The sequence below is a fragment of the Pseudorca crassidens genome, chromosome 9 (genome assembly GCF_039906515.1).
Source record: "Pseudorca crassidens isolate mPseCra1 chromosome 9, mPseCra1.hap1, whole genome shotgun sequence".
Taxonomy (NCBI): Eukaryota; Metazoa; Chordata; class Mammalia; order Artiodactyla; family Delphinidae; genus Pseudorca; species Pseudorca crassidens.
This window is the reverse complement of record NC_090304.1, coordinates 13,387,765-13,413,505: the sequence shown is the minus strand read 5'-3', so window position 1 is coordinate 13,413,505 and position 25,741 is coordinate 13,387,765. Positions and strand designations below refer to the sequence as shown.

General features: G+C 50.4%; 2 protein-coding genes across 22 annotated transcripts; one reads left to right on the top strand and one right to left on the bottom strand.

Moving 5' to 3' along the window:
* Positions 1-12: 12 nt before the first annotated feature.
* On the bottom strand, positions 13-7,925 carry ACP2 (acid phosphatase 2, lysosomal). Of its 2 annotated transcripts, none has more exons than XM_067749149.1 (11): positions 7,735-7,925; positions 7,060-7,155; positions 6,642-6,728; positions 5,605-5,757; positions 5,397-5,495; positions 5,228-5,317; positions 4,641-4,770; positions 3,763-3,845; positions 3,542-3,648; positions 3,279-3,454; positions 13-962 (listed from the first exon to the last, which is right to left on the bottom strand). In XM_067749149.1, the coding sequence occupies exons 1-11, from the start codon at positions 7,846-7,848 to the stop codon at positions 829-831; spliced, it is 1,269 nt and encodes a 422-aa protein (XP_067605250.1). In that variant the 5' UTR covers positions 7,849-7,925; the 3' UTR covers positions 13-828. The 2 variants fall into 2 exon arrangements, with proteins under 2 accessions (XP_067605250.1, XP_067605249.1); XM_067749148.1 differs by having other exon boundaries at positions 4,641-4,773; positions 7,735-7,921.
* Positions 7,926-7,948: 23 nt separating this feature from the next.
* Positions 7,949-24,499, top strand: NR1H3 (nuclear receptor subfamily 1 group H member 3). Of its 20 annotated transcripts, none has more exons than XM_067749129.1 (11): positions 7,950-8,101; positions 14,131-14,279; positions 18,630-18,709; positions 19,225-19,413; positions 19,839-20,105; positions 20,369-20,577; positions 20,684-20,863; positions 21,030-21,129; positions 23,589-23,702; positions 23,921-24,015; positions 24,204-24,499. In XM_067749129.1, exons 3-11 carry the CDS (start codon positions 18,667-18,669, stop codon positions 24,348-24,350), a joined length of 1,344 nt encoding a protein of 447 aa, XP_067605230.1. In that variant the 5' UTR covers positions 7,950-8,101; positions 14,131-14,279; positions 18,630-18,666; the 3' UTR covers positions 24,351-24,499. The 20 variants fall into 20 exon arrangements, with proteins under 20 accessions (XP_067605237.1, XP_067605230.1, XP_067605243.1 ...); XM_067749130.1 differs by having other exon boundaries at positions 7,956-8,101; positions 13,826-14,279; XM_067749136.1 differs by lacking the exon at positions 19,225-19,413 and having other exon boundaries at positions 7,949-8,101.
* The last annotated feature ends 1,242 nt before the right edge of the window (positions 24,500-25,741 follow it).

Sequence of the window (25,741 nt, the reverse complement as noted above, 5' to 3'; positions counted from 1 at the left end):
AGAAAACAGCACTAAGAGTCCAAAACCTTCATTCTCTGGAAGCTGTCTCAGCCCTATTCTGGGCCACAGTCAGGAGCTATTCAGCTCACAACCTGCCAGCTGGAGATCCCTGGCAGATCCCAGGAGATCCCAGCCTAGATGAGAGGGATAGTAGTTTCGTGATTCTGTACAACTCACCCCCCCACACCTCCCCCGACTCCCTCCCAAGTACCCACATCCTTCCGACCTGCTCAAGGTGCAGGGGTGACAAAGATGCTGGAAGCATTATGTCTGACTCCAGTTAATGGTGGCTTCAGCTGGACAAAGGAAAACTTCGCTGGCTGGCTCTAGGGTGATCTGGTTCCTTGGTGGCCAGTGTTTGTACCCCCAGTGTTTTGCAGTTTTTCCCACTAAAATAAGCACTGAGAGGCAAGACTGTGTCCTCTGGGCCATTTGCCAAACACTCTGGGTTGGAAGAGAGAGTGAGCAGGGCTTGATGGAGAGGCAAAGTAGATCAAGTGGCAACTCCTTCAGCCTTTTTATCCTAGGTCCTGAGTGAAACTTGAATACTCGTCTACATTTCAGGTCCTTAGAAGGGAGCATGCAGGAGGCAAATCCTGTTTGGAGAAAGCCAGCGTCCAACATAGTACTTGGTTAACGTCAGGCACATGAATGCTGAGTGACAGGTGCCACAGGCCAAGCTGAGCCCCACTTGTTCATCTAGGCTGGGGTGACCAGAGGGAGGCCCAACCCAGGGTCTCCTGTCCATGGGCTGGGGAGCAGCAACAGTCAGGAGCAAGGCCCAGCCCACCTCCCCGAGGAGGCAGAGGGAAGGGGGCTGAGTGGTTGTCAGGCATGGTCCTCCCCGTCTGGAACGTGGCGGTAGCCAGGAGGCTGGGCCTGCATCCGGAAGAGGACGGTGAGGAGCAGCACTATGAGAAGGAAGAGGATGGAGCCACATACAGCCAAGGCCACGATCACCTCTGGGCACGGGGCAGGGAGGGCGAGAGAAAGGTCATGTCAGTGTTCATTCAGCAAATACCTGAGTGCCTACCACATGCCAGGTGCTGTTCTTACAATGGGGATATCACAGAGGGCCAAGACAAAGTCTCCCTTGTAGATTTTACATTCTAGGAGAGGAGATGCCATGACAGGCAAATGATAGACATGATGGATTAGTGGCAAATGCCATAAAGGAAAACAAAGCAGGGTAAGGGGGAAATGATGGAGAGGTAGGTCAGTCAGGGAAGGTGTCACTGAGAAAGTGACCATTTGAACCTGGAGTCACTGAGACATACAAAAGATCTGAGAGAAGAGTGTCCTGAGGCCAGGGGTCAGGGGGTGGGGTGGGTGGACGGGAAGCAAATGCAAAAGGGAATTTGCTTGGCATGTTCTAGGACCAGCAAGAAAGTCAGTATCACTAGAGCAGAATACACAAGCACAGGAGATGAGGGCAGAGGACCAGACCAAGTAGGGCCTGGAGGCCATGGTAAAGAACTTGGGTTTTTTGTTTTTGTTTGTTTTTTAATTTATTTTTCTTATTTATTTTTGGCTGTGTTGGGTCTTTGTTGCTGCATGTGGGCTTTCTCTAGCTGCAGCGAGCAGGGGCTACTCTTCGTTGTGGTGCGCGGGCTTCTCATTGCAGTGGCTTCTCTTGTTGCGGAGCACGGGCTCTAGGCACACGGGCTCAGTAGTTGTGGCACGCGGGCTCAGTAGTTGTGGCTCACGGGCTTAGTAGTTGTGGCTCGCGGGCTTTAGAGCGCAGGCTAAGTAGCTGTGGTGCACGGGCTTAGTTGCTCCGCGGCATGTGGGATCTTCCCAGACCAGGGCTCGAACCCGTGTCCCCCGCATTGGCAGGTGGACTCTTAACCACTGTGCCACCAGGGAAGCCCAAGAACTTGGGTTTTATTCCAAATGTAATGGGAAGCCACTGGAAGATTCTGAGAAGAGTAGTGATGTGAACTGATTTATGTTTAAAAAAAATTAACTCTGTTGTGCTGAAACACTGGTAGAGCCAAGAACAGAATCAGAAAGAACGTTAGGAAGCTTTTCAGTACTTCAGGCAAGAGATGATGGCAGACAGGGCTAGGGAGCAAGAGCGTGTACTTCAAAGATTGGGCTGGTAGGATCTGCTAGTGGTCTGGAGGTGGGGTCTGAGGAAGAGGGTATTCAGAATAGTGCTTTGGGTTATGCTATACACCTAGGTGGCTAATGCGCCATTTACTAAGGTGGGGAAGGCTGGAGGAAGAGCAGATTTGGGGGAAGAGCATTTGGATGGATTGATTGATTTTTGAGCATTTGGATTTAGACTTCAACTGTGACATGCCTTAGTTGACATCCACGTAGAGACCTCAAGTCAGCAGCTGGATATGTGAACCTGCAGCTCAGAGAAGAGGTCATGAATCTGTGAGTCATAAAAAGACAGAACTTAGCATGGAGATGGTAATATAAGGCTGGGTAAGCTCACCTTGGGAGCAGGCATGGATGGGGAAAGAGCGAGGCTGAGCCCTGGGCCATCCACTGGTTAGTGGGGAGGAGAAGCTAGTAAAGGAAGCTGCCTATGAGTTAGGAGAAGAACCAGAGAAGCCAAGGAAGTGTTTAAGGAAGGAGTGATCGATTCTGTAATGCTGCTGAGAGGTGAGAGAAGCTAAGAATTGGTCACTGGCTTTGGTAAGAGGAGGTCATTCGTCCTTGACAAGAGTGGTTTCCATGGAGTGGCAGGTGACATAAGACTGTCCAGTGTGAGTCTGAGAGAATGGGCACTGAGGTAGTGACACCAGAGTCTAGGCAACCCTTTGAAGGATTACACCCGAAAAGGGGAGAGAGAAAAGGAGTGGCAGCTGGAGAAGGACGTGGGCCAAAGAGGTTTTTTTAGGCTTTGAGATGACACTGATCCAGGAGAGCAGTAACACTGAGCACCGGGGTCCGTGTGGAGGTGAGAAGAGATGGACCCAGAGTGTAAGTGGAAAGGCTGGCTCCAAGTGGTGGCTTGTACCAGCGAGTAAGCTGGAACACCTGGTGGTGGGAGGACAAGACAGTTTTCTCCCGGTTGCTTTTATTTTCTCTTAGTATAAGAAGAGGGGCATTGCCTGAGGGTGAGGAGTACGTCTCAGGGTGGGAAATTAACTGTCTAGGGATAGGATGGGCCTCGCCCCAAACCATGCAGCGTCTGAGCTGGCTAAAGGACTGCCATCCCTGCAACAGGACGGCTGGAAGTGCATCAGCTCTCTCGAGACCTGTGGATATGAATTGTAAGCTGTTCTGGGACACGGCCAGCATGGAGGCAGGCAGCAGCTCACCTGTGTCTGCAGGACTGCTTGCCAGCCGGCACTCCTGCTGCCAATCCTTGGGCACAACAGGCTCTGTGAGGCGAAGGAAGTCCTGCAGCGGGCAGCGGTGAGGGCAGCCAGGCAGGATCAGCGGCCAGGGGGCCTTGTTACTCTCATTCCGAAAGTACATTTCCACTGAGAAATTCCTGAGGGTTGATAGGAGACAAGATGGGAGCTGCCCACAGTCCCCACGTGAGCACCTCTCCTCAGGGCAGACCCATAGCTCCACTCACCCAGTATCTTCCTGGTACAGTTCAAATATGTGGCAGGACGCATAGGGGGCTTGTTCACCATTGTAGACATCCAACGCCATTTGCAGAGCAACCAGGGTGGTGTCGTGCTGTAAGAGAGAAGGGCTCCCCATCAGCACTGCCCCCCACACCCCCAGGCGCTGAAGAGAGGAGAGATCCAGCTCCTACGTGACGTCAGCACACTGGGGACCGTGGAAGCTTACCGCAGAGTAGACCAGCAGCTTAGGGAGCTGGGAGGTGGTTGCCATCAGGGTCAGGTTCTTCCGTATCTGAGCCAGCAGGACTCCTGAAGGAGAGAGTCCCCAGTGTCAGTGGCTACAGCCATCACCGTCTTCTGACTAGACCTATCTGAGGTCCTCTCCCCCTCTGCCAGTCCTGGGTCTGATCACCAGCACAGAGAACGCTTTAGATTCAGGGGAACCACGCAAACTCTACAGCAGCCCCTGCTCTCTAATAACTTCCAAATTTACAGAAGGAAGCAAGACAAAACAAGATATCTATATTTCTCACAGGTGCGGAAACCTGCCCATTTATTTATAAAGGAGCTACGAGGCCCTGCCCATGTTTGAAGAATTACTCCAGTTGGGAATAAATATAAACTTAAGATTGCTTCAGAGCACACAGGATGGGGGCTCCAGGCCAGGGGAACTCTGTCATGTGTAGGCTCTGAAAACTTTCTAGATGTTGGAAAGGTCTGGCGGCTGGCACTCCCTTGGGTGCTCAGATGAAGAAACTGACGTGTATTACTCTCAGCGTCCTTTCAGAGTGGCCCCTGGTGGTCCTCTGGACGTAGGAAGTCATTTGAGGGAAGGGAGGGTCTTCTGACATGGGTGAAACTTAAGGATATGAATGGCAGAAAAGCACAAAAACCTAACTGTGGTCACTCACACAGTGACAAACATGTTAAGTATCTGCAGAACTGGGGAGACTGGATGGCTGACGGGATAACTAGGGGGATCTGGTTCTGAAAGAGCAGAGAACACCTCAGGCAGAGAAGTAAGCATGTAAGAAGCCCCCAGTAGCAGATGTCTAATGCTGTAGGGTTCTGACAGGGGAGTGACATGCTGCTTTTGTCACTCACCCCCCTGCAGCCGGGCCTTCTCTGCCTGCTCGTAGATCCCGAAGAGGAAGCGGAAGCTGAAGTCCTTTAGCCGGCTCAGACGCTGCATGGTTTGGGGCGAGGCCCAGGGCGGCAGGACCAGCCCGTGTGTCTGCTGTGTACGGCAGCGGGCAGGTTAGCTCCCCAGCCTAGGCCAGAGCCTCTCCGGAGAGCAGCTCTCTTCCCACGTGGGACAGTACCTGTGTGTGTGTGTGTGTGAGAGAGGGGAGGGAGAGGAGAGGCAGAGGGACTGGAACCAGGAGACATAGGCTGCAGGGAACAGGAAAGCAGGCTTGGGAGCGAGAAGTGTGACTCAGCAGAATGGAGTCAGATACCACGAGAGCTTTGGGTGGACAGAAGCAGGAACTGCTGACGACTGATAAACTGTTTCCCACTCTGAGGTTCTTTTTCACCCGTGAGGGAAGTTCCCTTGTTTCACAAGAGGTGGCTTGCTTGGACCTCCCCAGTAAGCATGGTGTCCAGGCACTGTGTTCTACTTGGCCTGGTCACCTAGGCCTGTCGAGGTATGAGAGAAGAGTGGTCACACCGGGGACCCTGAGCCGGCTCACCTCACAGAAAAGTGTGTCGTAGACATTCCAGATGGTCTCCAGTGTCAGGTCCGTAAGCCCTGTCTCGTTGGCCACCATATCCAGAAATTGCTATGAAAAATGGATCAGGGGATCAGTCCTGCCCTGGGGGAAAGGACAGTGTGGTGACCTCCACCTCAGCCCCACTCACTGCATTCTGAATACTCTCATTCTGATACTCCGGTGTCCGCCGGGTCTCGTTCTGCAGCTGTTCAAAACGGGGACATGGGCCCAATGGGAACTTCAGCAGCTGCAGACCAAAGCGGGGAAGCAGAGGCAGAGAAGGAGTCGGGGATCAGCAGGCCAACGGCCAGAATTGTCCCTGTCACCACCTCTAGGGAAGAGCTGGCTGGTCTTACCCTGTCCTCGGCAATGGGCACAGTGTGGACGGGGATAGGCTGCCAAGAGATGTTTGGGTTAAAGCGCTGCATCCCGTCGGGAGGGAAGAGTCCAGCCAGGTTGGCCTCAGCACTCATGAGAGTCCGGTCAAAGTCTGTACTTCGCACATAAACCTGCAGAGATGACAACATAAGTCTCATCTGTGGGAGCGGGGTGGGAGAGCTCTGGCCCCTCACTGGGGCTCCAGGGGTGGTTCTGTTCTTGATGGTCACCTAGCAAATTATAAATCAACCATGCATCTGGCCCTCTCCCCTTCTCTGGCCTTCCTCATCCCTCTTCCCAGCCAAGGGCCACTCAGCTGGGGGCGTAGCTGTCCCCCATCTGTGAAGAACTCCTGTGGGAATGGCTCTAGTTCAAAGCCCCTCCCAGTCCAAAGTGCTTAGTCAACAAGGCTCTCAGGTCTGTCTGCTTGCCTGGTTTATTACAACACCTGTTTCCCTATCTAGGCCTGGGTCCTTAAGGGCAGAAACTGCCTTCAATCACACCTCCCTTTATAACTGTCTTAGAGACCAGGAGAGGAAATAAAATAAGGAACAGAGATATTTGCTTGTGAAAAGGGAGGAATAAGCTGTGAGAAAGGGCAAGATCAGGATACGGCTGGCCCTCAAGGAAACAATAACAACATCTAGGCATAAAGATCAGATCTGTATGGCGCACCATTATGTGCAATGCTAGCATAGTGCCTGCCCCATAACAGGTACTCAGTAAGTGTCTTGGATGGAAAGCCTGAGTTACTTCACAGAGTCAGAAACTACTTTGCTAGATCCTTAAGTCAGCTTGGATGCTTGATCACTTTTGCCTCTCTCCAAGCCAAGCAGGGGCAACTCAGCCTCTAGGGTTTTGTTTTAGACAGCCCTTGGATGTCTTGTCCTGTAGTTGTGCTGTAACTAAAAGTGCATGGAGGGAGGCGTGCCCAGCCTCACCCGTAGTCTCCCTGAGGGCAGAGGGTGAGAACAGCACTTCCCATTTCCCTTGCCTCTAGAACTCCCAGCCTTACCTCTTGCCGGTGGTAAGAGGTGTTGAGGAAGTCATGGTAGCGCTGTCGCAGGGCCTGGCCCAGCTCCCAGTGCTGTAGCATCCCCTCCTGTGGGCAAACCCAAGGGTTAAGAGGCCCACAGGGAAGGGATGGCTCACAATTACCACAGGGCCTAGCCACTATTGCTTTCTAAGTTCCTGGTTGAAAGTAGGAGTGGATTAATCTGATACCAGGAGTCATTTATTAAGTGGCCGACTGTGCATGGCATTATGTATGCCCATTTTAATCTAGGCACAGATGAAAGTAAGATTAAGAAATGTGGTCAAAATGAGCACCCACATGGGAAAAGGCAGTTTGATGAGGCCCCAAGCTCTGCAGCCTGCTCTAGAGGTCACTCATTCTACAGCTCATCCTGAGAGAGAGCTGGCTTCTGACCCACCTTGGTTAGCTGACCAAATCCCTGGGGCCATTCGTCTTCCTGATAGGGGTCCTTGGGGTATGTCTTCACTGGCGAACGGTCTCCATGTCGGTACAGCTGAGGGAAGAAAATGGTTAGCCTACAGGTCAGAAGGGTCCCCTCGATGTGGACACAGAGCCAAACTCTGCCCCATGTTGAGAAGGAGCCGTCACTCACTCTGGGAAGCCTTAACTCTACCAACTGCAAAAGACCCCAACTCAGAAGTCAGTAACTTCCTCCAGGTTCCAGAGGTTCTAACTTGGCTAAGCAATGTCACTGGAGACCCTGGGAAAATCAAAAGTACAGGTGGGAAAGGAAAAGAAATAAAAGCAATGCAGATGGTGGGGGAAACTGGAAAAAAAATCACCAAAGGTTTTCTTCGCGAGCCTCTTACCATTCAGCTACATCCCTGTCCCAAGGCAGACTCACCCGACCTATCCTCTAATACTGAACTCCGTACACCCTGCCCCCCCAAATACCCCAGAGCTTCACAAAAACTGCGAACCCTGGCCTCCAACCCCGCAGGCCGGTCGTCTCTTCTTAAACCAGCTCCTCCTCCAATGGACCCCAGACCCCAGCAAAGCCCCGCCCATCCCTCCACCCGCAGGCCGGTGCCCTCCTAGCACTGGCGAGCCCTTGGCGACCCCATCTCATTACCAAGGTAACGAAACGCAGACGCCGGGCCTGGGTAGGTGGCATCACCATCAGGTTAACACCAAGGAAGAGCTGGAGAAGAGCCACCCGGCTCCAGCCGAACTGTCTGCCCGCCATCACCGCTGTAGTCTGTGCAGCAAAGAGGCTGGAACCCGCTGAGTGGCACTTGCAGCAGCCGCCCGGACGCACCCTTAAGGACACACGCCGGAAGTGCTCTCGCCGCCGTCTTGCTAAAGGTGGGGACAGGGATGGAGGGAGGAGGAATCATGTAGGGAATTCCTGTAGGAGGTTCGCGATCCCGCCGTGGCGGAGAAGCGTGGGAATGTAGCGCGACCTCGCCCTGCAGAAAGGGCTTGAAGACCTCGTCTTGGTAAAGAGAACACTGAGCGTGGGTTTTGCCTCTGCCCGCGGAGACCCAGTACCAAGGTGGCTCTTGTATTAGGCCGGACCGTGGCCGGCACAGCAAGCGACCCCCTCGGGCCGGGGTGCTGCCGGGCCTGACCTAGAGCGAGAGCGGGTGCAGAATTGGGGCGAGGGGTGGTATAGGGCGCCTTTCTCCACACCCCTTCCTTCGGGTGGAATTTGAGCCTTGGCACGGGCTCTCTTCCCCGGAAGAAGTCTTGTTTTGGGTGTAGGGCACAGCGTGTAAACAGCCCTTTGGACTCCTGTGTCCCTGAGGTTGGTCCCAGTGTAGCCAATGCTCATTTCCTGAGCAAAGCTTCAGGACTCCTCTCACTCCCCCTTCCAGTCCTTTCCCTGTCCTCCCACCCGTCCACTTCCAAGTTTTAGTTAATTAGAATCAAGATGTCATGCCTCTTCTCAAAGGAGTTGGGTTGCACAGGATGTTCAGACTTTGCAAAACCAAAGCAGTGAATCCGTAGGGGCGAAATTTCAGACCAGTGGGGAGATATATAGGGGTAAGGGGAAGGAGCATATACGGTGGGAGTAGGTGGGGTTTCCACAGAATCAGAGAGGCCCTCTTGGCACTGACCATTAGGATACAGGTGCAGCCAGTTGGCTTCAGGGCTTTGTGACTCAGCTTGGGGGGACTCACAGCTCCAGGAGGTCAGATCGTAGGCCCTTGGGATGCTTTGATTTAGATCTGCCCCCTAATAGCAAACCACCTCAGATCACTGGAGAAATAAAACGTGATCAGAATATATGGAAGAAAGCAGGGTCAGTATCTTGCCCCATGACTCCAGATTGAATTATTTATATATACCTCAGGATCTAAACATTACTTCCAGAATTGTTATGGAGAAGCGAATAGAAATTGAGAGCTGAAGACTAGGTAGTCAAAAAGTTAGCCTTATTTAGTCACAAGCCCCCCCCCCTTTTTTTCTGAATTTTATTTACTTTTTATACAGCAGGTTCTTATTAGTTATCTATTTTATGTATATTAGTGTGTGTGTCAATCCCAGTCTCCCAATTCATCACACCATCACCACCCCCACCCCCGCCACTTTCCCCCCTGGTGTCCATACGTTTGTTCTCTACATCTGTATCTCTATTTCTGCCCTGCAAATCAGTTCATCTGTACCATTTTTCTAGGTTCCACATATACGCGTTAATATACGATATTTGTTTTTCTCTTTCTGGCTTACTTCACTCTGTATGACAGTCTCTGGGTCCATCCACGTCTCTACAAATGACCCAATTTCGTTCCTTTTTATGGCTGAGTAATATTCCATTGTATATATGTACCACATCTTTATCCGTTCATCTGTTGATGGGCATTTAGGTTGCTTCCGTGACCTGGCTATTGTAAGTATAGTGCTGCAATGAACATTGGGGTGCATGTGTCTTTCTGAATTATGGTTTTCTCTGGGTATATTCCCAGGAGTGGGATTGCTAGCTCATATGGTAATTTTATTTTTAGTTTTTTAAGGAACCTCCATACTGTCCTCTGTAGTGGCTGTGTCAATTTACATTCCCACCAACAGTGCAGGAGGTTCCCTTTTCTCCACTCCCTCTCCAGCGTTTGTTGTTTGTAGATTTTCTTTTTTTTCTTTTTTTTGCAGTACGCGGGCCTTTCACTGTTGTGGCCTCTCCCGTTGTGGAGCATAGGCTCCGGACGCACAGGCTCAGGGGCCATGGCTCACGGGCCCAGCCGCTCCGCGGCATGTGGGATCCTCCCGGACCGGGGCATGAACCCGCGTCCCCTGCATCGGCAAACGGACTCTCAACCACTGCGCCACCAGGAGAGCCCTGTTTGTAGATTTTCTGATGATGCCCATTCTAACTGGTATGAGGTGATACCTCATTGTAGTTTTGATTTGCATTTCTCTAATAATTAGTGATGTTGAGCAGCTTTTCATGTGCTTCTTGGCCATCTGTATGTCTTCTTTGGAGAAATGTCTGTTTAGGTCTTCTGCCCATTTTTTGATTGGGTTTTTGTTTTTCTAATATTGAGCTGCATAAACTGTTCATATATTTTGGAGATTAATCCTTTGTCCGTTGATTCGTTTGCAAATATTTCCCGTTCCGAGGGTTGTCTTTTTGTCTTGATTGTAGTTTCCGTTGCTTTGCAAAAGCTTTTAAGTTTCATTGGGTCCCATTTGTTTATTTTTGTTTTTATTTCCATTTCTCTAGGAGGTGGATCAAAAAAGATCTTGCTGTGATTTATGTCAAAGAGTGTTCTTCCTATGTTTTCCTCTAAGAATTTTATAGTGTCCGGTCTTACATTTAGGTCTCTAATCCATTTTGAGTTTATTTTTGTGTATGGTATTAGGGAGTGTTCTAATTTCATTCTTTTACATGTAGCTGTCCAGCTTTCCCAGCACCACCTATTGAAGAGACTGTCTTTTCTCCATTGTATATCCTTGCCTCCTTTGTCATAGATAAGTTGACTATAGGTGCGTGGGTTTATCTCTGGGCTTTCTATCCTTTTCCATTGATCTGTATTTCTGTTTTTGTGCCAGAATCATATTGTCTTGATTACTGTAGCTTTATAGTATAGTCTGAAGTCAGGGAGTCTGATTCCTCCAGCTCCGTTTTTTCCCCTCAAGACTGCTTTGGCTATTTGGGGTCTTTTGTGTCTCCATACAAATTTTAAGATTTTTTGTTCTAGTTCTGTAAAAAATGCCATTGGTAAATTGATAGGGATTGCATTGAATCTGTAGATTGCTTTGAGTAGTATAGTCATTTGCACAATATTGTTTCTTCCAATCCAAGGACATGGTATATCTCTCCATCTCTTGCTGTCATCTTTGATTTCTTTCATCAGTGTCTTATAGTTTTCTGAGTACAGGCCTTTTACCTCCTTAGGTAGGTTTATTCCTAGGTATTTTATTCTTTTTGTTGCAGTGGTGAATGGGATTGTTTCCTTAATTTCTCTTTCTGATCTTTCGTTGTTAGTGTATAGGAATGCAAGAGATTTCTGTGCATTAATTTTGTATCTTGCAACTTTACCAAATTCATTGATTAGCTCTAGTTTTCTGGTGGCATCTTTAGGATTCTCTATGTATAGTATCATGTCATCTGCCAACAGTGACAGTTTTACTTCTTCTTTTCCAATTTGTATTCCTTTTATTTCTTTTTCTTCTCTGATTGCCATGGCTAGGACTTCCAAAACTATGTTGAATAATAGTGGTGAGAGTGGACATCCTTGTCTTGTTCCTGATCTTAGAGGAAATGCTTTCAGTTTTTCACCATTGAGAATGATGTTTGCTGTGGGTTTGTTGTATATGGCCTTTATTATGTTGAGGTAGCCTCCCTCTATTCCCACTTTCTGGAGAGTTTTTATCATAAATGGATGTTGAATTTTGTCAAAAGCTTTTTCTGCATGAGATGATCATATGGTTTTTATTCTTTAATTTGTTAATATTAGTTAATATGTGTTTCCTTATTAATTGTCTGCTTGGAAGATCTGTCCATTGGTGTAAGTGAGGTGTCAAAATCCCCCACTATTATGGTGTTACTGTCAATTTCCTCTTTTATAGCTGTTAGCAGTTGCCTTACGTACTGAGGTGCTCCTATGTTGGGTGTGTATATATTTATAATTGTTATATCTTCTTCTTGGATTGATCCCTTGATCATTATGTAGTGTCTTTCCTTGTCTCTTGTAACATTCTTTATTTTAAAGTCTATTTTATCTGATAAGAGTATTGCTACTCCAGCTTTCTTTTGATTTCCATTTGCATGGAATATCTTTTTCCATCCTCTCACTTTCAGTCTATATGTGTCCTTAGGTCTGAAGTGGGTCACTTGTAGACAGTATATATATGGGTCTTGTTTTTGTATGCATTCAGCAAGCCTCTGTCTTTTGGTTAGAGCATTTAATCCATTCACATTTAAGGTAATTATTGATATGTATGTTCCTATTACCATTTTCTTAATTGTTTTGGGTTTGTTTTTGTAGGTCCTTTTCTTTTCTTGTGTTTCCCACTTACAGAAGTTCCTTTAGCATTTGTTGTAGAGCTGGTTTGGTGGTACTGAATCTCTTAGCTTTTGTTTGTCTGTAAAGCTTTTGATTTCTCCTTTGAATCTGATTGAGATCCTTGCAGGGTAGGGTAATCTTGGTTGTAGGTTCTTCCCTTTCATCACTTTAAATATTTCGTGCCATTCCCTTCTGGCTTGTAGAGTTTCTGCTGAGAAATCAGGTGTTAACCTTATGGGAGTTCCCTTGTATGTTATTTTGTTGTTTTTCCTTTGTTGCTTTCAATAATTTTTCTTTGTCTTTTAATTTTTGTCAGTTTGATTACTGTGTGTCTCGGCATGTTCCTCCTTGGGTTTATCGTGCCTGGGACTCTCTGTGCTTCCTGGACTTGGGTGGCTATTTCCTTTCCCATGTTAGGGAAGTTTTCGACTATAATCTCTTCAAATATTTTCTCAAGTCCTTTCTCTCTTCTTCTTCTGGGACCCCTATAATGCGAATGTTGTTGCATTTAATGTTGTCCCAGAGGTCTCTTAGGCTGTCTTTATTTCTTTTAATTCTTTTTTCTTTATTCTGTTCCGTGGCAGTGAATTCCACCATTCTGTCTTCCAGGTCACTTATCTGTTCTCTGCCTCAGTTATTTTGCTATTGATTCCTTCTAGTATATTTTTCATTTCAGTTATTGTAGTGTTCATCTCTGTTTGTTTGTTCTTTAATTCTTCTAGGTCTTTGTTAGACATTTCTTGCATCTTCGCGATCTTTGCCTCCATTCTTTTTCCGAGGTCCTGGATCATCTTCACTATCATTATTCTGAATTCTTTTCCTGGAAGGTTGCCTTTCTCCACTTCATTTAGTTGTTTTTCTGGGGTTTTATCTTGTTCCTTCACCTGGTACAAAGTCCTCTGCCTTTTCATTTTGTCTGTCTTTCTGTGAATGTGCTTTTCCTTCCACGAGCTGCAGAATTGTACTTCTTCTTTGTTACAGGCCCCTTTATGAATCATGAAAATTTAGTCCCCTCTCCTCCAGAAAAATGTCCACACACACAAATGGAATTTTGCATACAATCCCAAGAGGTTCATGAAGACCATTATGAGGCTTCATAAATCAGCATCTCTGAATCCTTGATCTAACCTAGTCCCCTTAATTCACAGATAAGAAAACAAACCCAGAGAGAGGAAGTGACTTGTCCAAGGTCACGCAGTTTAGGAGAATGGATTAAAACTCAAGCTTTCTGATTTCCAGTCAAATAGCCCTTAAAATGGTTTATTTCTCACAGGCTACTCAAGCTGCATTGCTTAACTGTATTCAGTGGCCCTCAGATACTTTCAATGAAGAGATTTCTAGCAAAGGAAACCTTTTCACATTGGTGGGGTTGGATGGGACATGGCTAATTGGCAAAATTCTACATATTAGTGGGACTTTTTGAGTCTTTTGTTTTAATATGCCCCTTACTCTCCTTGCAAACTAGCCAGAGCATTGTGATTTCAGAATGTAAATCCCGAGCTTATTAAATTTTGGCAAGTAGAACAAAAATCCCTTAAATTCATCTTTTGCTTTTCTTCCCACTTGTTCAAGTATTTCTATATTAGTTGTGCCTGCAAGCATCCGATGTAGGAAGGATTGATGGAGAAGATATTATTTCACTTTTTTTTTTTTTTTTTTTTTTTTTGCGGTACGCGGGCCTCTCACTGTTGTGGCCTCTCCCGTTGCGGAGCACAGGTTCCGGACACGCAGGCTCAGCGGCCATGGCTCACGGGCCCAGCTGCTCCGCGGCATGTGGGATCTTCCTGGACCGGGGCACGAACCCGTGTCCGCTGCATCGGCAGGCGGACTCTCAACAACTGCACCACCAGGGAAGCCCCTATTTCACTTTTTATGGTGAGAAATAAACCCAGGAAGGGTAAGGATTACACCACAAGTACATGGTAGAGCCAAGAGCTGAGCCCTGGTTTCTTGACCCCCAGCTTCTGCATGTTTTCTGCCAGATGATTCTGTGGTCCCCACACCTTGGTTTCTAACTACAGATGCAAAAAGAATAGATGTGTAGATGGATAGTTAGATAGATGGATACATGGGCGTACCTCAGACCAAATAAATCAGAATCTCTGAAAATGAGGCCAGGTTTGGGAACTACTGCTGCACCCTGTGTTGGCAGAAGCAAACCTAAATCCAGGTGAGTGGACTGTTTTTCCTATCTGGGGGGGGCAGTTTTGTGTAATACAGAGAGGTGGGCATTTTTTGTTTGAGTTTTGAGTCAGCTATACATGTATTCAAATTTGATATTTGACCCCTTGCTAGTATTCTCTTCTAGGATTATACATGAGGAGAAATAAAATAATACATGTAAAGATAAATGTATGTAGTAGGGCCTAATAAATGTTACTTTTCTTCTTTCTGCTGTCTATATCATCTCTGAACTCATAGACCTGGGAAGCAGGAATTCTTGGGTTCTTCTGTCTCCTGTGATTGGGAGGCTGGGGAGGAGTCACTTGAGCAGCATGCAAGATGACCCCCACACTTCGCAGCCTTCCAGAATGGTGATGGAGGCAGCAAGAAGCCGTTGCCCCAGTCCATCCCTGCAAACTGTACCTTGTGGCCTGCCTCATGGGAGTGCCATCCAGTTGTGCATATAACTGTGGGCTGGTGAATGCTCCTATCTTTGCTTCAAGATTCCCTTTGCTGCAAGGAGGAGCCTCTGGAGGTTCTGGGGGTCAGAAGTGTGACCTGGAAGACCCTAAAAGGAGTTCCCAGGCATGTTGCCTCTTCTAGGAGCCAAGAAAACATAGGAAAGGCCCCATGGGGCTGGGAGGCTTTGCACCTAACACCTCCAGTGGGCTGGTGGGACTGCACAGTGGCGGCTGGGGGTGGGGGGTGTCTGGCAAAATGAGACATGTGATTCCCACTGCAGATCACCTGACTACTTGCCCTGGTTTGGGGAAGAAGTCCCAGTCATTAATCTCTAGAACCTTTGTGGAGATACCACCAACAGGTTTTGGTCTTCACCCCTTTTGCTCTCCCTTCCCATCTTCATGCGGGGGAGGCTCCTGAACCCCCGTAACCTGAAGGGGTAACTCTGGCAGTAATGCTTCCTCCTCCCTTACTTGAGATTAGGCTGAGGCTGAATCCCTTGTGTGGGGGAGATGGCGCCCTAACCTGCTTGTTCAGCAACTGGCTCTAGCCTGGGTCAGAGGGCTCCCGATGCGGCTTGTGTGTACTGCTGGGTCCTGTCCTGTGGGGAGACCAGGGTGTCGGGAGAGGGAGCTGAGGATCAGGAGTGAATGGGTCTTCTCGCAACTCCCAGAAGATAGATATCAGCCCCCAGACCAATGTTCCATCCCAAGTTCCTTGAACCAAGTGTTTCAGTGACATCGCTGACTCTGCCTCTGTGCTGGAGCTTCTGGGGATGCGGAAAGGTGGAGGAGGACGCTGGAACGATGATGTGGGTGCTAAGACAGGATAGTTCTAGTTTCCCAGGGGATACGGTCCCTGGTTTTTACTTTCCCAGGACAGCTGGGGCCTTGTAAAAATCAGGGAGGGAACATAAGCAAGAGACATGGAGAGCCTTGTGCTCATGACTCAGAGATGCCCGGACCAGGGTGGGGGCCTTGTGAGGGGATGACCTTGTGATGAGAGGGAACAAGAGCGAAAGCTGGAGGCAGAACTTTGAGATGGGGTGTCAGAGGGGCTTTTCTGAAGTGTGGAGATGAATACATGGACGGATTTTGCAACACCATCCAGCCTGCTGTCTTCTCAAGTTTTGCTCCCTAACCTCTGCCTGTTCCTCCTGCCCCACCCTGTGCTTCCTCCCATCTTTCACCGAGCTCCTTTCTATTTCTGTTTTCCCTGTCCTTCTCCCGTCCTGTTCCCCCACACCCCATGTCCACTCTTTCCCTACTCGCTCTCTTCTCCTCTTCCCTGGTGTCCTGTTCATCTCTGTCTCAGTACCTCTGGCCGCTTGCCCTGGCCCCCTGTCCTTCTGTGCTTTCATGTGGAGCCCATGGGAACTGAAGTTCACAGCAAAACAGGAAGAGCCTGTGAGCAGGAAACTGGGAGTGGGGTAGGGGGGGAACAACCAGCAGTAACCTCAGCTCCTTGCCTCCCACATCTGGACTGAAGCATCCCCAGGGCCCCTTGCCTCTCCCACTGCAGCCCACCAGCCCCAGCTTCGTCCATCTCGCTTCACTGGTCCAGCAGAGCTGAGAGGCAACAAGATGTATCCTGGACTCTGACACAGGAGAAAGAAAGAGGACAGGGACGCGAGTGAGGACATCTGGATTCTGATCCCAGCTTGGCCACTGACTGTGTGTGGTCTTGGAAAAGACTCTCCCGTGAGCTCAGTGTTATTGTACCCTCCCTCCCTCCTGGGGCTGCTCTAAGGACCAGAAGAGATAGTGAGGGGTTTGTAGATGGAAATAAGCACACGAAGGTTAACAGTGTACAGATTCAAGGTGATGGGAAGACCCATAGCTGAAAGGATTGGGAGTTTAATTACTGCTTCCATTTCTAGTACTCTTACTGTGTGCTCTGATACATTGTTTAATTCTCACAACCTTATGTGGCAAAAACCATTATTATTATACCAGTTTTAAAGATAGAGAAACAGAGGTTCAGAGACATTAAGTAACTTGCTTAATCAAGATCACACAGCAAATAAGAGGCAGAGGCAAGGCCTGGATTTGAACCCAAAATTTGAGCTCAGAGCCCAAGCACTAAAGCAATGATGAAATTGACTAGAGCCAACAAGTATGGGATAGAAGAGGATGATACTATTTTTCTTGTTTACTTATTCATTCAACAAACAGAACCACAGTACCTACTCTGTTTCTACTTTATGGCAGGCCCTGTTTCAGGGGAGGTAAAATCAGTAAAACGAGGTGTCTACCTTCAGGGATGGACCTCATGTTCTGGCGAGAAGGCACGGCTACAGTCTCAGTAGATGCTGGACAGATCCTGCCCTCACTTCTGACAGAACCCTTCCCCAGATGAGGGTACCTGCATACCCTCTCAGATCCATCCTGGACTGGCACCCAGATCTACCGTCTTCCGTCCCAGACCATCCATTGCTGTAGCGACTTCTTTCCACCACCCACACACCTCCCCCTCCGGCCTCCTCCCTTCTCTGGCCTCCGCAGGGCATCCACGTTCAGAGACTCCCTGGAAGGCCCAGCACCTGCCTGTCTCCACCCCTGTAGTTCTATCAGCTTGGTAGAGGCCTGGGGCTAGTGGGGAGAGCTTCTTGGCCCCTTTCCAGAGGTACAGGAGGAGGAGGGAGGCCGGGAAAGCAAGCTTGGGCTCGGTGTCGCAATTCCGGGCCGGGCCGGGACCTTTGCTCCGCGAGGTGTCTGTGGAAGGGAGGAAACGACTCTGGAGGCTGCCGGGAGTGGGGTGGGGGCGCCTGGGAGCTGCCTGTAAGAGCAGCTCAGAGCCGCCAGGGTGAGGAGAGGAAGGGGAGAGCCGGGCAGATCTGCAGGAAAATGCGGCCTTCGGGCTTGGGGGTAGGGGTCGGGGGTGGCGCCGGGCCGAGAGGGTGGCAGGCCGGCAGGGGGCGGAGTCAGCACGGTGGGGAAGCGGCCCGTGGGCGGGGGCGAGGAGGCCAGGGCTTAGGTCGGTCGGCTCCCGGCTCCCGGACCCTCTCTTGCTCCGCTCCGGCTCCCCGGCCGCTGAGGCCTGTGGACCAGGGACTGCACCATCCTCCTCTCCCAGAAAGGGGGCTCCAGAGACTGCCCCAGCCAGAGCCTGGCGGCCTGGGCACTCGGTGGGTCTGCTCTTCAGCGCTGGCCTGGGACTCTGCCTGTGTGTTTGGGGCGCGGGTGGGGGCGGGGGCGGCGGGGTGTCCTGTGCGTTTAGAAAGGGGTCTCTGGGGAGAAGTGAAAAGGATGATGGTGACGGAAGCTCGGACAGCGACAGCATTCTGTTTATGTCCCATGATAACTTCTGAGGGGGTCAGGGGCAGGAGGTCCTGGATGTGAATTGGGGTGACTTCTGGAGGCAAGAGTTTTGTCTTGGGACCCTGGAAGGTGGCAGGAGTGAGGTTGTCTAACCAGCAGTGTGTTTCACTGGGTGGAGGGAGCCTCGATCACATGTCCTGGTTCTGCCCAACTTTGGCGGTCCCCAGTGCTAGAGTGCGGGGGAAGGGGCTCTGACAGAAGCAGGGCAGTTGTGCCCAAACATTCCCTGATGGCCTGGAGGGTGTCCTGGGGAGAGAAGGTGGCATGGTAGCCAAGAAATCAGACTTCGATGTCAGAGAGACCAGAGTCGGAGTCTTGGCTCTGCCACTGCCTAACTGTGTGCCCATAGGCTATTTTCTTAATGTCTTTGAGCCCCAGTTTCCTCATCTGTAAATTGGGCTTGAGAATAGCCCTGACCTCATAGGGATTTTGTGAGGAAGGCATGGAAAGCCTTAGCACAGCTGACACATATATGGCAAGTAAATGTTAGCTGATATGTGAGTACAGACCAAAAGCAGGATCAGGAGGGGAGGGAACCCAGTTTGGGAAGAGTGTAACCTGGACCATTCCTGCAGGACAGTCCCTTGGTAATGTCCAGGGCTCCAGGAAGAGATGTCTTTGTGGCTGGAGGCCCCTGTGCCTGATGTTTCTCCTGGTAAGCTTCTTCACTCCAGCCCTCTCCCCTGAGCCCAGGCCCCAACTCCTCTCCTCCCACGGGAATCAGCCTCCTTCACTGCCTACCTTCTGCCCTTCCGTGGAGAGCAGTCCAGAGCTACTCTTGGTGTTGCTTGCCCCCCTTCTGCCCACACTGTCTCTGCCCTGGTCCTGGTGCCTGGCCCTTGCAGATACTCGTCCGTCCTTCTCAATCCGGGCCTGCTGCTGGGGAGGCTTGGCATGTCCAATGCTTATCCAGCTTGGCCTCCAAGAGTTCTGTCTGACCTCTGAGATGGATGCACTTCAGCCCCGAAAGGGGACAAAGGTTAACATCCTTATTTAAGGTATTGAGGTGCGGGGGACTACAAGTGATTAGCCCTAGAGCCCACACAAATCGCAGGGTCCCAAAGCCGGAGCCGACGTTTTACTGCCCTCTATGGGTGGAGATAAGTTTGCAGTTTCCCAGGAGAATGCTGGGGCCCTGAGACGCCCTTGTGCCTCTCTTTCGGGGTTCAGACTGTGCAGTGGAGCTGTGGGAGCCAGATGCACGAGATGCAAGCAGCCAGCCTCTGGGAAGCAGCAGCTGTACCCTCAGGGAGGAATCTAGCACACCCCAATCTGCTGGGAGCACTTCACGGGTGGGGCTGGAGGCAACAGAGCCCACAGCCCTGCTCCCCGGGGTGGAGGCCCCTCCAGAGTCCACAGGTGAGGAGCTGCTGGATTTGGAGGAGGTAAGGGCTCCCTGGATCCGGGAGGGGTAACTTCAGGGCTCTTTACCTTATAAGATCATGGTTAAGTCCACAGGCTTTGGAGTCAACTAGACCTAAGTGATCCGAGTGTAACTTTTGTTTCTTAGGCCTTTCTGAGCCTCAGTTTCCTTATTTGTAAAATGGAAATAACAAGAGTACCTATCTCTTATGGTTGTAAGGATCAGTGCGTATAAAGGGCTCAGACGGTACCTAGGACATAAATAGCACTTTGCATACGAGAGCTACTTTCTTAGAATAGAGAGACTGGATAGACTTTGTACAGTGAAGTAAATGAAGGTCACTGAGTGCTCAGGGCAGTGGCCAGCTGGGCACCTAGCCTTTTCCCTGAAGAAGAACACTAAGGCTCTTTCCTGTACCCAGAGCTTCGTCCACAAAAGCGGAAAAAGGGGCCAGCCCCCAAAATGCTGGGGAATGAGCTGTGCAGTGTGTGTGGGGACAAGGCTTCCGGCTTCCACTACAACGTGCTGAGCTGCGAGGGCTGCAAGGGATTCTTCCGCCGCAGTGTCATCAAAGGGGCGCGCTACGTCTGCCACAGTGGGGGCCACTGCCCCATGGACACCTACATGCGTCGCAAGTGCCAGGAGTGCCGCCTTCGCAAATGCCGCCAGGCCGGCATGCGGGAGGAGTGTGAGTGTCTGGGGACTGAAGCTGGGGGAGGGGTGTGGTTAGGCCGATGGGGAAGAGGGCATGTCTGGGTGCCAGGGTCTGGGGGCAGAAAGGCAGCTGAGCCTATGGGCCTTGCTACACGGTCCCTAAGTGTGGATTAAAATCTCTTCCTTGTCTTTACTTAACACTCTCTGCTTTTCTGGAGGCTCAAACTATGCCTCTGCCCCATCCCCACTTCCTGTCTCCTCCTCTTCTCCCCTCCTCACATCTGGCTCTGTTCTCAGGTGTTCTGTCAGAAGAACAGATCCGTCTGAAGAAACTGAAGCGGCAAGAGGAGGAACAGGCTCAGGCCACATCCGTGCCCCCGAGGGCTTCCTCTCCGCCCCAAGTCCTGCCCCAGCTCAGCCCGGAGCAGCTGGGCATGATTGAGAAGCTGGTGGCTGCCCAGCAGCAGTGTAACAGACGTTCCTTCTCAGACCGGCTTCGAGTCACGGTACCGGAGGGGCCTGGGGAGAGGTCGCTGTGCCCAGAGCACCAGCTGGCTTCTTGATGCCTGACTCAGAGTGGTTTGTTTCTTTCCTCCTTGCCTTTCGGGGTAGCCTTGGCCCATGGCACCAGATCCCCAGAGTCGGGAGGCCCGTCAGCAACGCTTTGCCCACTTCACGGAGCTGGCCATTGTCTCTGTGCAGGAGATCGTTGATTTTGCCAAACAGCTGCCGGGCTTCCTGCAGCTCAGCCGGGAGGACCAGATCGCCCTCCTGAAGACCTCTGCAATTGAGGTGGCTGGCAAGGCCGAGGGTGAAGGGAGGACCAGAGCAGGATGTCTGTGGGAGGGGGCCCCCGCCAGACAGCTGGGAAGCCACATGCACTGGGAAGTAGGGATGAGGGGCTCGACCTTCCCTTGAAGGGGCCCTGGGCCGAGACCAGCCCAATATTTGTGTGCAGGTGATGCTTCTGGAGACATCTCGGAGGTACAACCCTGGAAGTGAGAGTATTACCTTCCTCAAGGATTTCAGTTATAACCGGGAAGACTTTGCCAAAGCAGGTGAGAACTGAGATCACAAAGGGACTGGGTTGGATGAACAGATGCATTTTGTCGTGGGGCCCATAGTGACTACAGAGCTACAGGCCCAGGGTTTGAGTGGCTACAAAGGATCCACTTGTTTTTCCAAGACAGAAAGTTGGAATGCTGATAGGTCTCCCTTAACTGCCCCAGATAGATTCCTGTCCTCTGTTGCATTAGGCCAGTGGTTCTCAAACTGTGTTACCAGGAACCTGAGGGGGGGTTTCCGTGGAAGTGTCTCCTTAGAGGAAAAACGTCCTTCACCCTAACTTCAGCCAAACCAGAAACTCCATTTAAATCTGCGTTATATATTGTGCTTCTGAATAATATTTTGCTTGAAGAAAAGACTTTACAGCTAGGAAAAGAAACTTGAAAACCTCACCAAGCCTTTTAGTAGTCAAAATTGAAAAGTCTTTCTCAGATGTGCTCTATAAGGATCATGCGGACTGATTTCCTCCTCTTCAGCTGTGCTTTCCGAGGAGCCATGGAATTGGCATTAAAACATGGCAGATGCGCCCAGATGAGGCAGTTTTAGGATAAGAGTGAACACTTCTATCCCCATCTTGGAGTATCTTGGAGTACTTTCTCCAAGAATTAGTTCACAATGCTGTTCTCTAGGTGACATTTGCTTGCAGGCTAAGCAGTTTTGGTTTCCTCATATTCAATGGTTGCTTTGCGTTGTGGGAGGAGGGCTGGGAAAGGATGGAAGGTGGAAGGTGTTTCGGAGGGACAGGACTGAGGCTGAACAAGAGACTTGGTGCTTTAACACCTGAGTGGGCGGGTCTGTAAAATGTGGCTGATGCTGACTCCATCCTCGGGTTTGGAGAATACTGGTTTCCAGTGCAGAGCTCACAGAGGTTTCCGGTGACCCAGGCCAGCTCTTGTCCCATCACAGGCCACCCAGTGAGCTTTCTAGGTAGGCCTCCCTTCACTATAGGGTACGGCAGGGCTGTGTTGACACCTCTTGCCTGCTGTAGTGCCCCGTGTGCTGCCTGAATGTATAGGCACCTAATAGGAGTGATGTAATGACTTTTTCCAGTTTTAAAAGCCCAGTCCTGCACCCTTTCTCTACCCAATCACCTTTTCCCCAGATGGTTATTACCCCAGTCCTTCTTAACCACGGCCTTCTCCTTCATAACATCCTCCTTTCTGAACTCTTCCCTGTTCTCATGTCTGCGTGTTCCTTCAGCACTTGCGGACTTGTGCTGTCTGAATCTGTATCTATTTATAGATTCATTTATATAAGCAGTTTTTATGTCATCATGTTTGTTTTTCATTTCTCACTTTTTCAGTGCGGGGAGAAGAGACAGGGCTGCTCTTTGGTCAGTTCTCCCTCCTCCTTTACTTCCACTACCATATGCTGCTCGCGTGTGTGACTAACGATGTGAACCGATCACACTGGGGGCGTCCACTCAGCGAGCAGTAGCCGACCCTCGCAGGGGGCGTAACTCTAGAACTTGCTCGTCCTCTCTGGATGAAGGGGCTGTTCAGCACAATTCAAGGCTGGACACCTCACCAAGAAATGCTTTCTAAATGGGGCTTGTCCATTAAATGGATCAACACACACTTGATAAACATCGGGGTGAAAGCACAGGAAGTGACTAATCAAGAAGCCTGGAATGGAAGTTAGCAGATGGTTGCTAAAAGACATCTGAGAAAACTAGGGGATGGCATGGGCTGGGGAGACTTTGACAGTGTGTTTGGGAGAAGTGTTCTTTAGATGTCACCACTTCAGGTCATGGTTTGTTGAACTTCGGTCTCCTCAGTAAGAAGGCTGGTTCTATTTTTAAAATTTATTATTTATTTAACAAACATTTACATGGAGTTACCATATGTGCCACTCGTTATTCTAAGGACCCATTATGAGGTAGGTGCTATTATTATCTCCATTCTAGAGATGGGAAAACCAAGGCCCAGAGAGCTTAAATAACTTACTCAAGGTCACACAGCCTAGTAAATGGTAGGGCTAGGACTCAAACCCAGGGAGTCTGACACCAGAGTCCACACCCTCAACCACATTGCTTTGTTTCCCCTGTGATGTGAAACAAGAAATGTATTGCTAGTATTCAAATAAGTAAGGCCAATTGCCAGTGAAGCAGTCTTTTCATAAACAAACATAAGGGTTGCTTCTATTTCTAGTAATGTGGGGCCCTCAAGCATTCTAAAAAGAATTCTAACAGAATTATTGTCATTTAACTCAGCACATTCTGTATGCTGGGTGCAGTGCAAAGTGGTCTGTATGCTTTATCATTTAACCATCACAACAGTTTTATAAGCTCAGATATGATTCCCGCCTCACAGATGAGGCTTAGAGAGGTTAAGAAACTTACCCAAGGTTATACAGCAGAGCCCTGGAGGCTTCTTACTGAGTTCCTGGTAGTCTCCTCAGTTGAGCAGTGCTGCCCGTGCCACACAACCCAGCCTCTCTTCTTCCTCCCCAGGGCTGCAGGTGGAGTTCATCAACCCCATCTTTGAGTTCTCCAGAGCCATGAATGAGCTGCAACTAAATGATGCTGAGTTTGCCTTGCTCATTGCCATCAGCATCTTCTCTGCAGGTGTGGAGGAGGGGCAAGAGGGAAAACGAGCAAGAGACTCACACCAAAGAGGGCTGCAGGCCCCATAGGGCAAGAATCGTTGGGGTGGAGGCCCTTGTTGTGTTACTTTGGGATGGGAGAGGTTGGGTAGGGCATGTCCCTATTTTTTGGTTGTGATTTGGGGTATGGAAATAAGACCCTGGCCAGACCTGCTACTCAACTCTGTTGGTGACCTATAGACCGGCCCAACGTGCAGGACCAGCTCCAGGTAGAGAGGCTGCAACACACATATGTGGAGGCCCTGCATGCCTACGTCTCCATCCACCACCCCCATGTGAGTCTCCCCACTGTGCCCTCTTTCTCCTCTCCACAGGCTCATCCCCTGACACAACTACTTTCCCTTCAAGAATCCCTCCCTGACTACATCGTGCACAGACAATTCTCTACCTCTCCCACAAACCCCCCACCCTTGCTCCCCTTCCCTGGGGAGAGACAAAGGCTGTACTTGTCCTTCTTTCCCAGGACCGACTCATGTTCCCACGGATGCTAATGAAACTGGTGAACCTCCGGACACTGAGCAGTGTCCATTCAGAGCAAGTATTTGCGCTGCGTCTGCAGGATAAAAAGCTTCCCCCGCTGCTCTCTGAGATCTGGGATGTGCACGAGTGACCGATCTTCCGCTGTATCTTCTGTTTTCTGAGCTGGATGGCTGAGGCTGGTGGCTGCCTCCTAGAGGTGGAACCGACTGAGAAGGACAAACATTCCTGAGGGCTGGGCAAAGGAGATCCTCAAGTGGCATTAAAGGAGAGTCAAAGGGTTGGGAGTTTTGTGGCTGCTGGGTAGTAGGGATCCTGGTAAAACGGTGCTCCATGTGAAGACTGTACTAACCGGGCCCAATGGATGAACCTGGGGGCCACTTTGCACAAGGTTCTCCAGGGCCCTGCCCATCCTGCCTCTACCACTTCCTGTTTTCTCCATAGGGCCCCAAGATAAATTCTCCACTGTCACCCTGCGGCTTGGCCATAAATGCCTCCGGGCTGCCTCACCGATAGGCCTGGCACTGTTTGTACAGGAAGGCCAAAACGAATTCAGAATGAGAGAAACCAATTTCTGGAATGGGGGTGGGGCCCGACAACACAGGAGGGAAGCTTGTGTCCTTGCGGGTCCGTTTCCAAACTCAGAGGAGGGAGACAAGTCACAAGTGACAGCCTTGGCAGTGAGTGGGGACCTCCTTTCACCAGCCCCATTGCGATGTAAGGGTCAATGAAGGGCTGAGGCTGGGACGCGCCGTTGCCCCCCTTCAGTGATCCCGGTGGGATCGTGTTGCCTTTCTGTGAGGGAGAGGGTGTTGGATTTTCGGAACTAACGCCTCAGTCGTGCACCTGTGTTCGTGCGCGCGGGTATAATGCCTTGGTTTCTCCATTGATATTTAAGAAGGTACAACAATCCTTCCTCTTGGCCCGCAGGCCCTGTGGGACAGCGAGAAAAGTTCCCTGAGGCCAGGGGTAGGCTGCTGTGTCCGGGGTTTAGCCTCGCGGAAGGGCTGGACTCCCTCTCCCAGCGCGCACCGCGGCACCGCTCACGCCCTCTGCCTTGGAGCGCACCGGGTGGAGGAGATGCCGCGGCCGCGCCTTCCGGCCTCAAGTCCCCCCGCCGCCCCTGAATTGGTAGGCTCCACCGCCGCGGCCGCAGGCTTTCCTGCCCACGCGGCTGGGCACTTCCAAAGCGCGAGCGGGGGAGGTAGATGAGGTGAGGGGAACGGTGAGAAAGTCCTAGGGCAGCTTATCTTGAGACGTCGATTCCAGATTCATCCGCAGTTCATCGAAATGAGCTCTGTTTCCGTGTCGAATTAAAATGTTTGCGCGCAACCCAAACAAAAAGTATTCCTTTGGGTCCTCCCCTTGTCACGTAGAGGCGCTGGGCTGGCCCAGCGCTCCCCATCGCGTTCCCACTCCCACAAGCATAGGTGTGTGCGTAGCCATCTCTCTCCCGAGGTCCGGCTCCACCCTGCAGCGCTCGGCTTGGTGCAGCCCTGTCCCCCCGGGGGTGGATGGTCCGGC

What these genes read in the sequence shown, in the direction of transcription:
- ACP2 (XM_067749148.1), bottom strand. Translation starts at nt 7,848, where the DNA reads ATGGCGGGCAGACAGTTCGGCTGGAGCCGGGTGGCTCTTCTCCAGCTC. An exon ending in GATTTGGTCAGCTAACCAAG is followed by an intron (nt 6,729 to 7,059) that starts GTGGGTCAGAAG and finishes GTTTGCCCACAG; the next exon opens with GAGGGGATGCTACAGCACTG. An exon ending in CTGTACCAGGAAGATACTGG is followed by an intron (nt 3,455 to 3,541) that starts GTGAGTGGAGCT and finishes ATCAACCCTCAG; the next exon opens with GAATTTCTCAGTGGAAATGT.
- NR1H3 (XM_067749129.1), top strand. Translation starts at nt 18,667, where the DNA reads ATGTCTTTGTGGCTGGAGGCCCCTGTGCCTGATGTTTCTCCTG. An exon ending in GGCCCCTCCAGAGTCCACAG is followed by an intron (nt 19,414 to 19,838) that starts GTGAGGAGCTGC and finishes TCCTGTACCCAG; the next exon opens with AGCTTCGTCCACAAAAGCGG. An exon ending in CAGACCGGCTTCGAGTCACG is followed by an intron (nt 20,578 to 20,683) that starts GTACCGGAGGGG and finishes CTTTCGGGGTAG; the next exon opens with CCTTGGCCCATGGCACCAGA.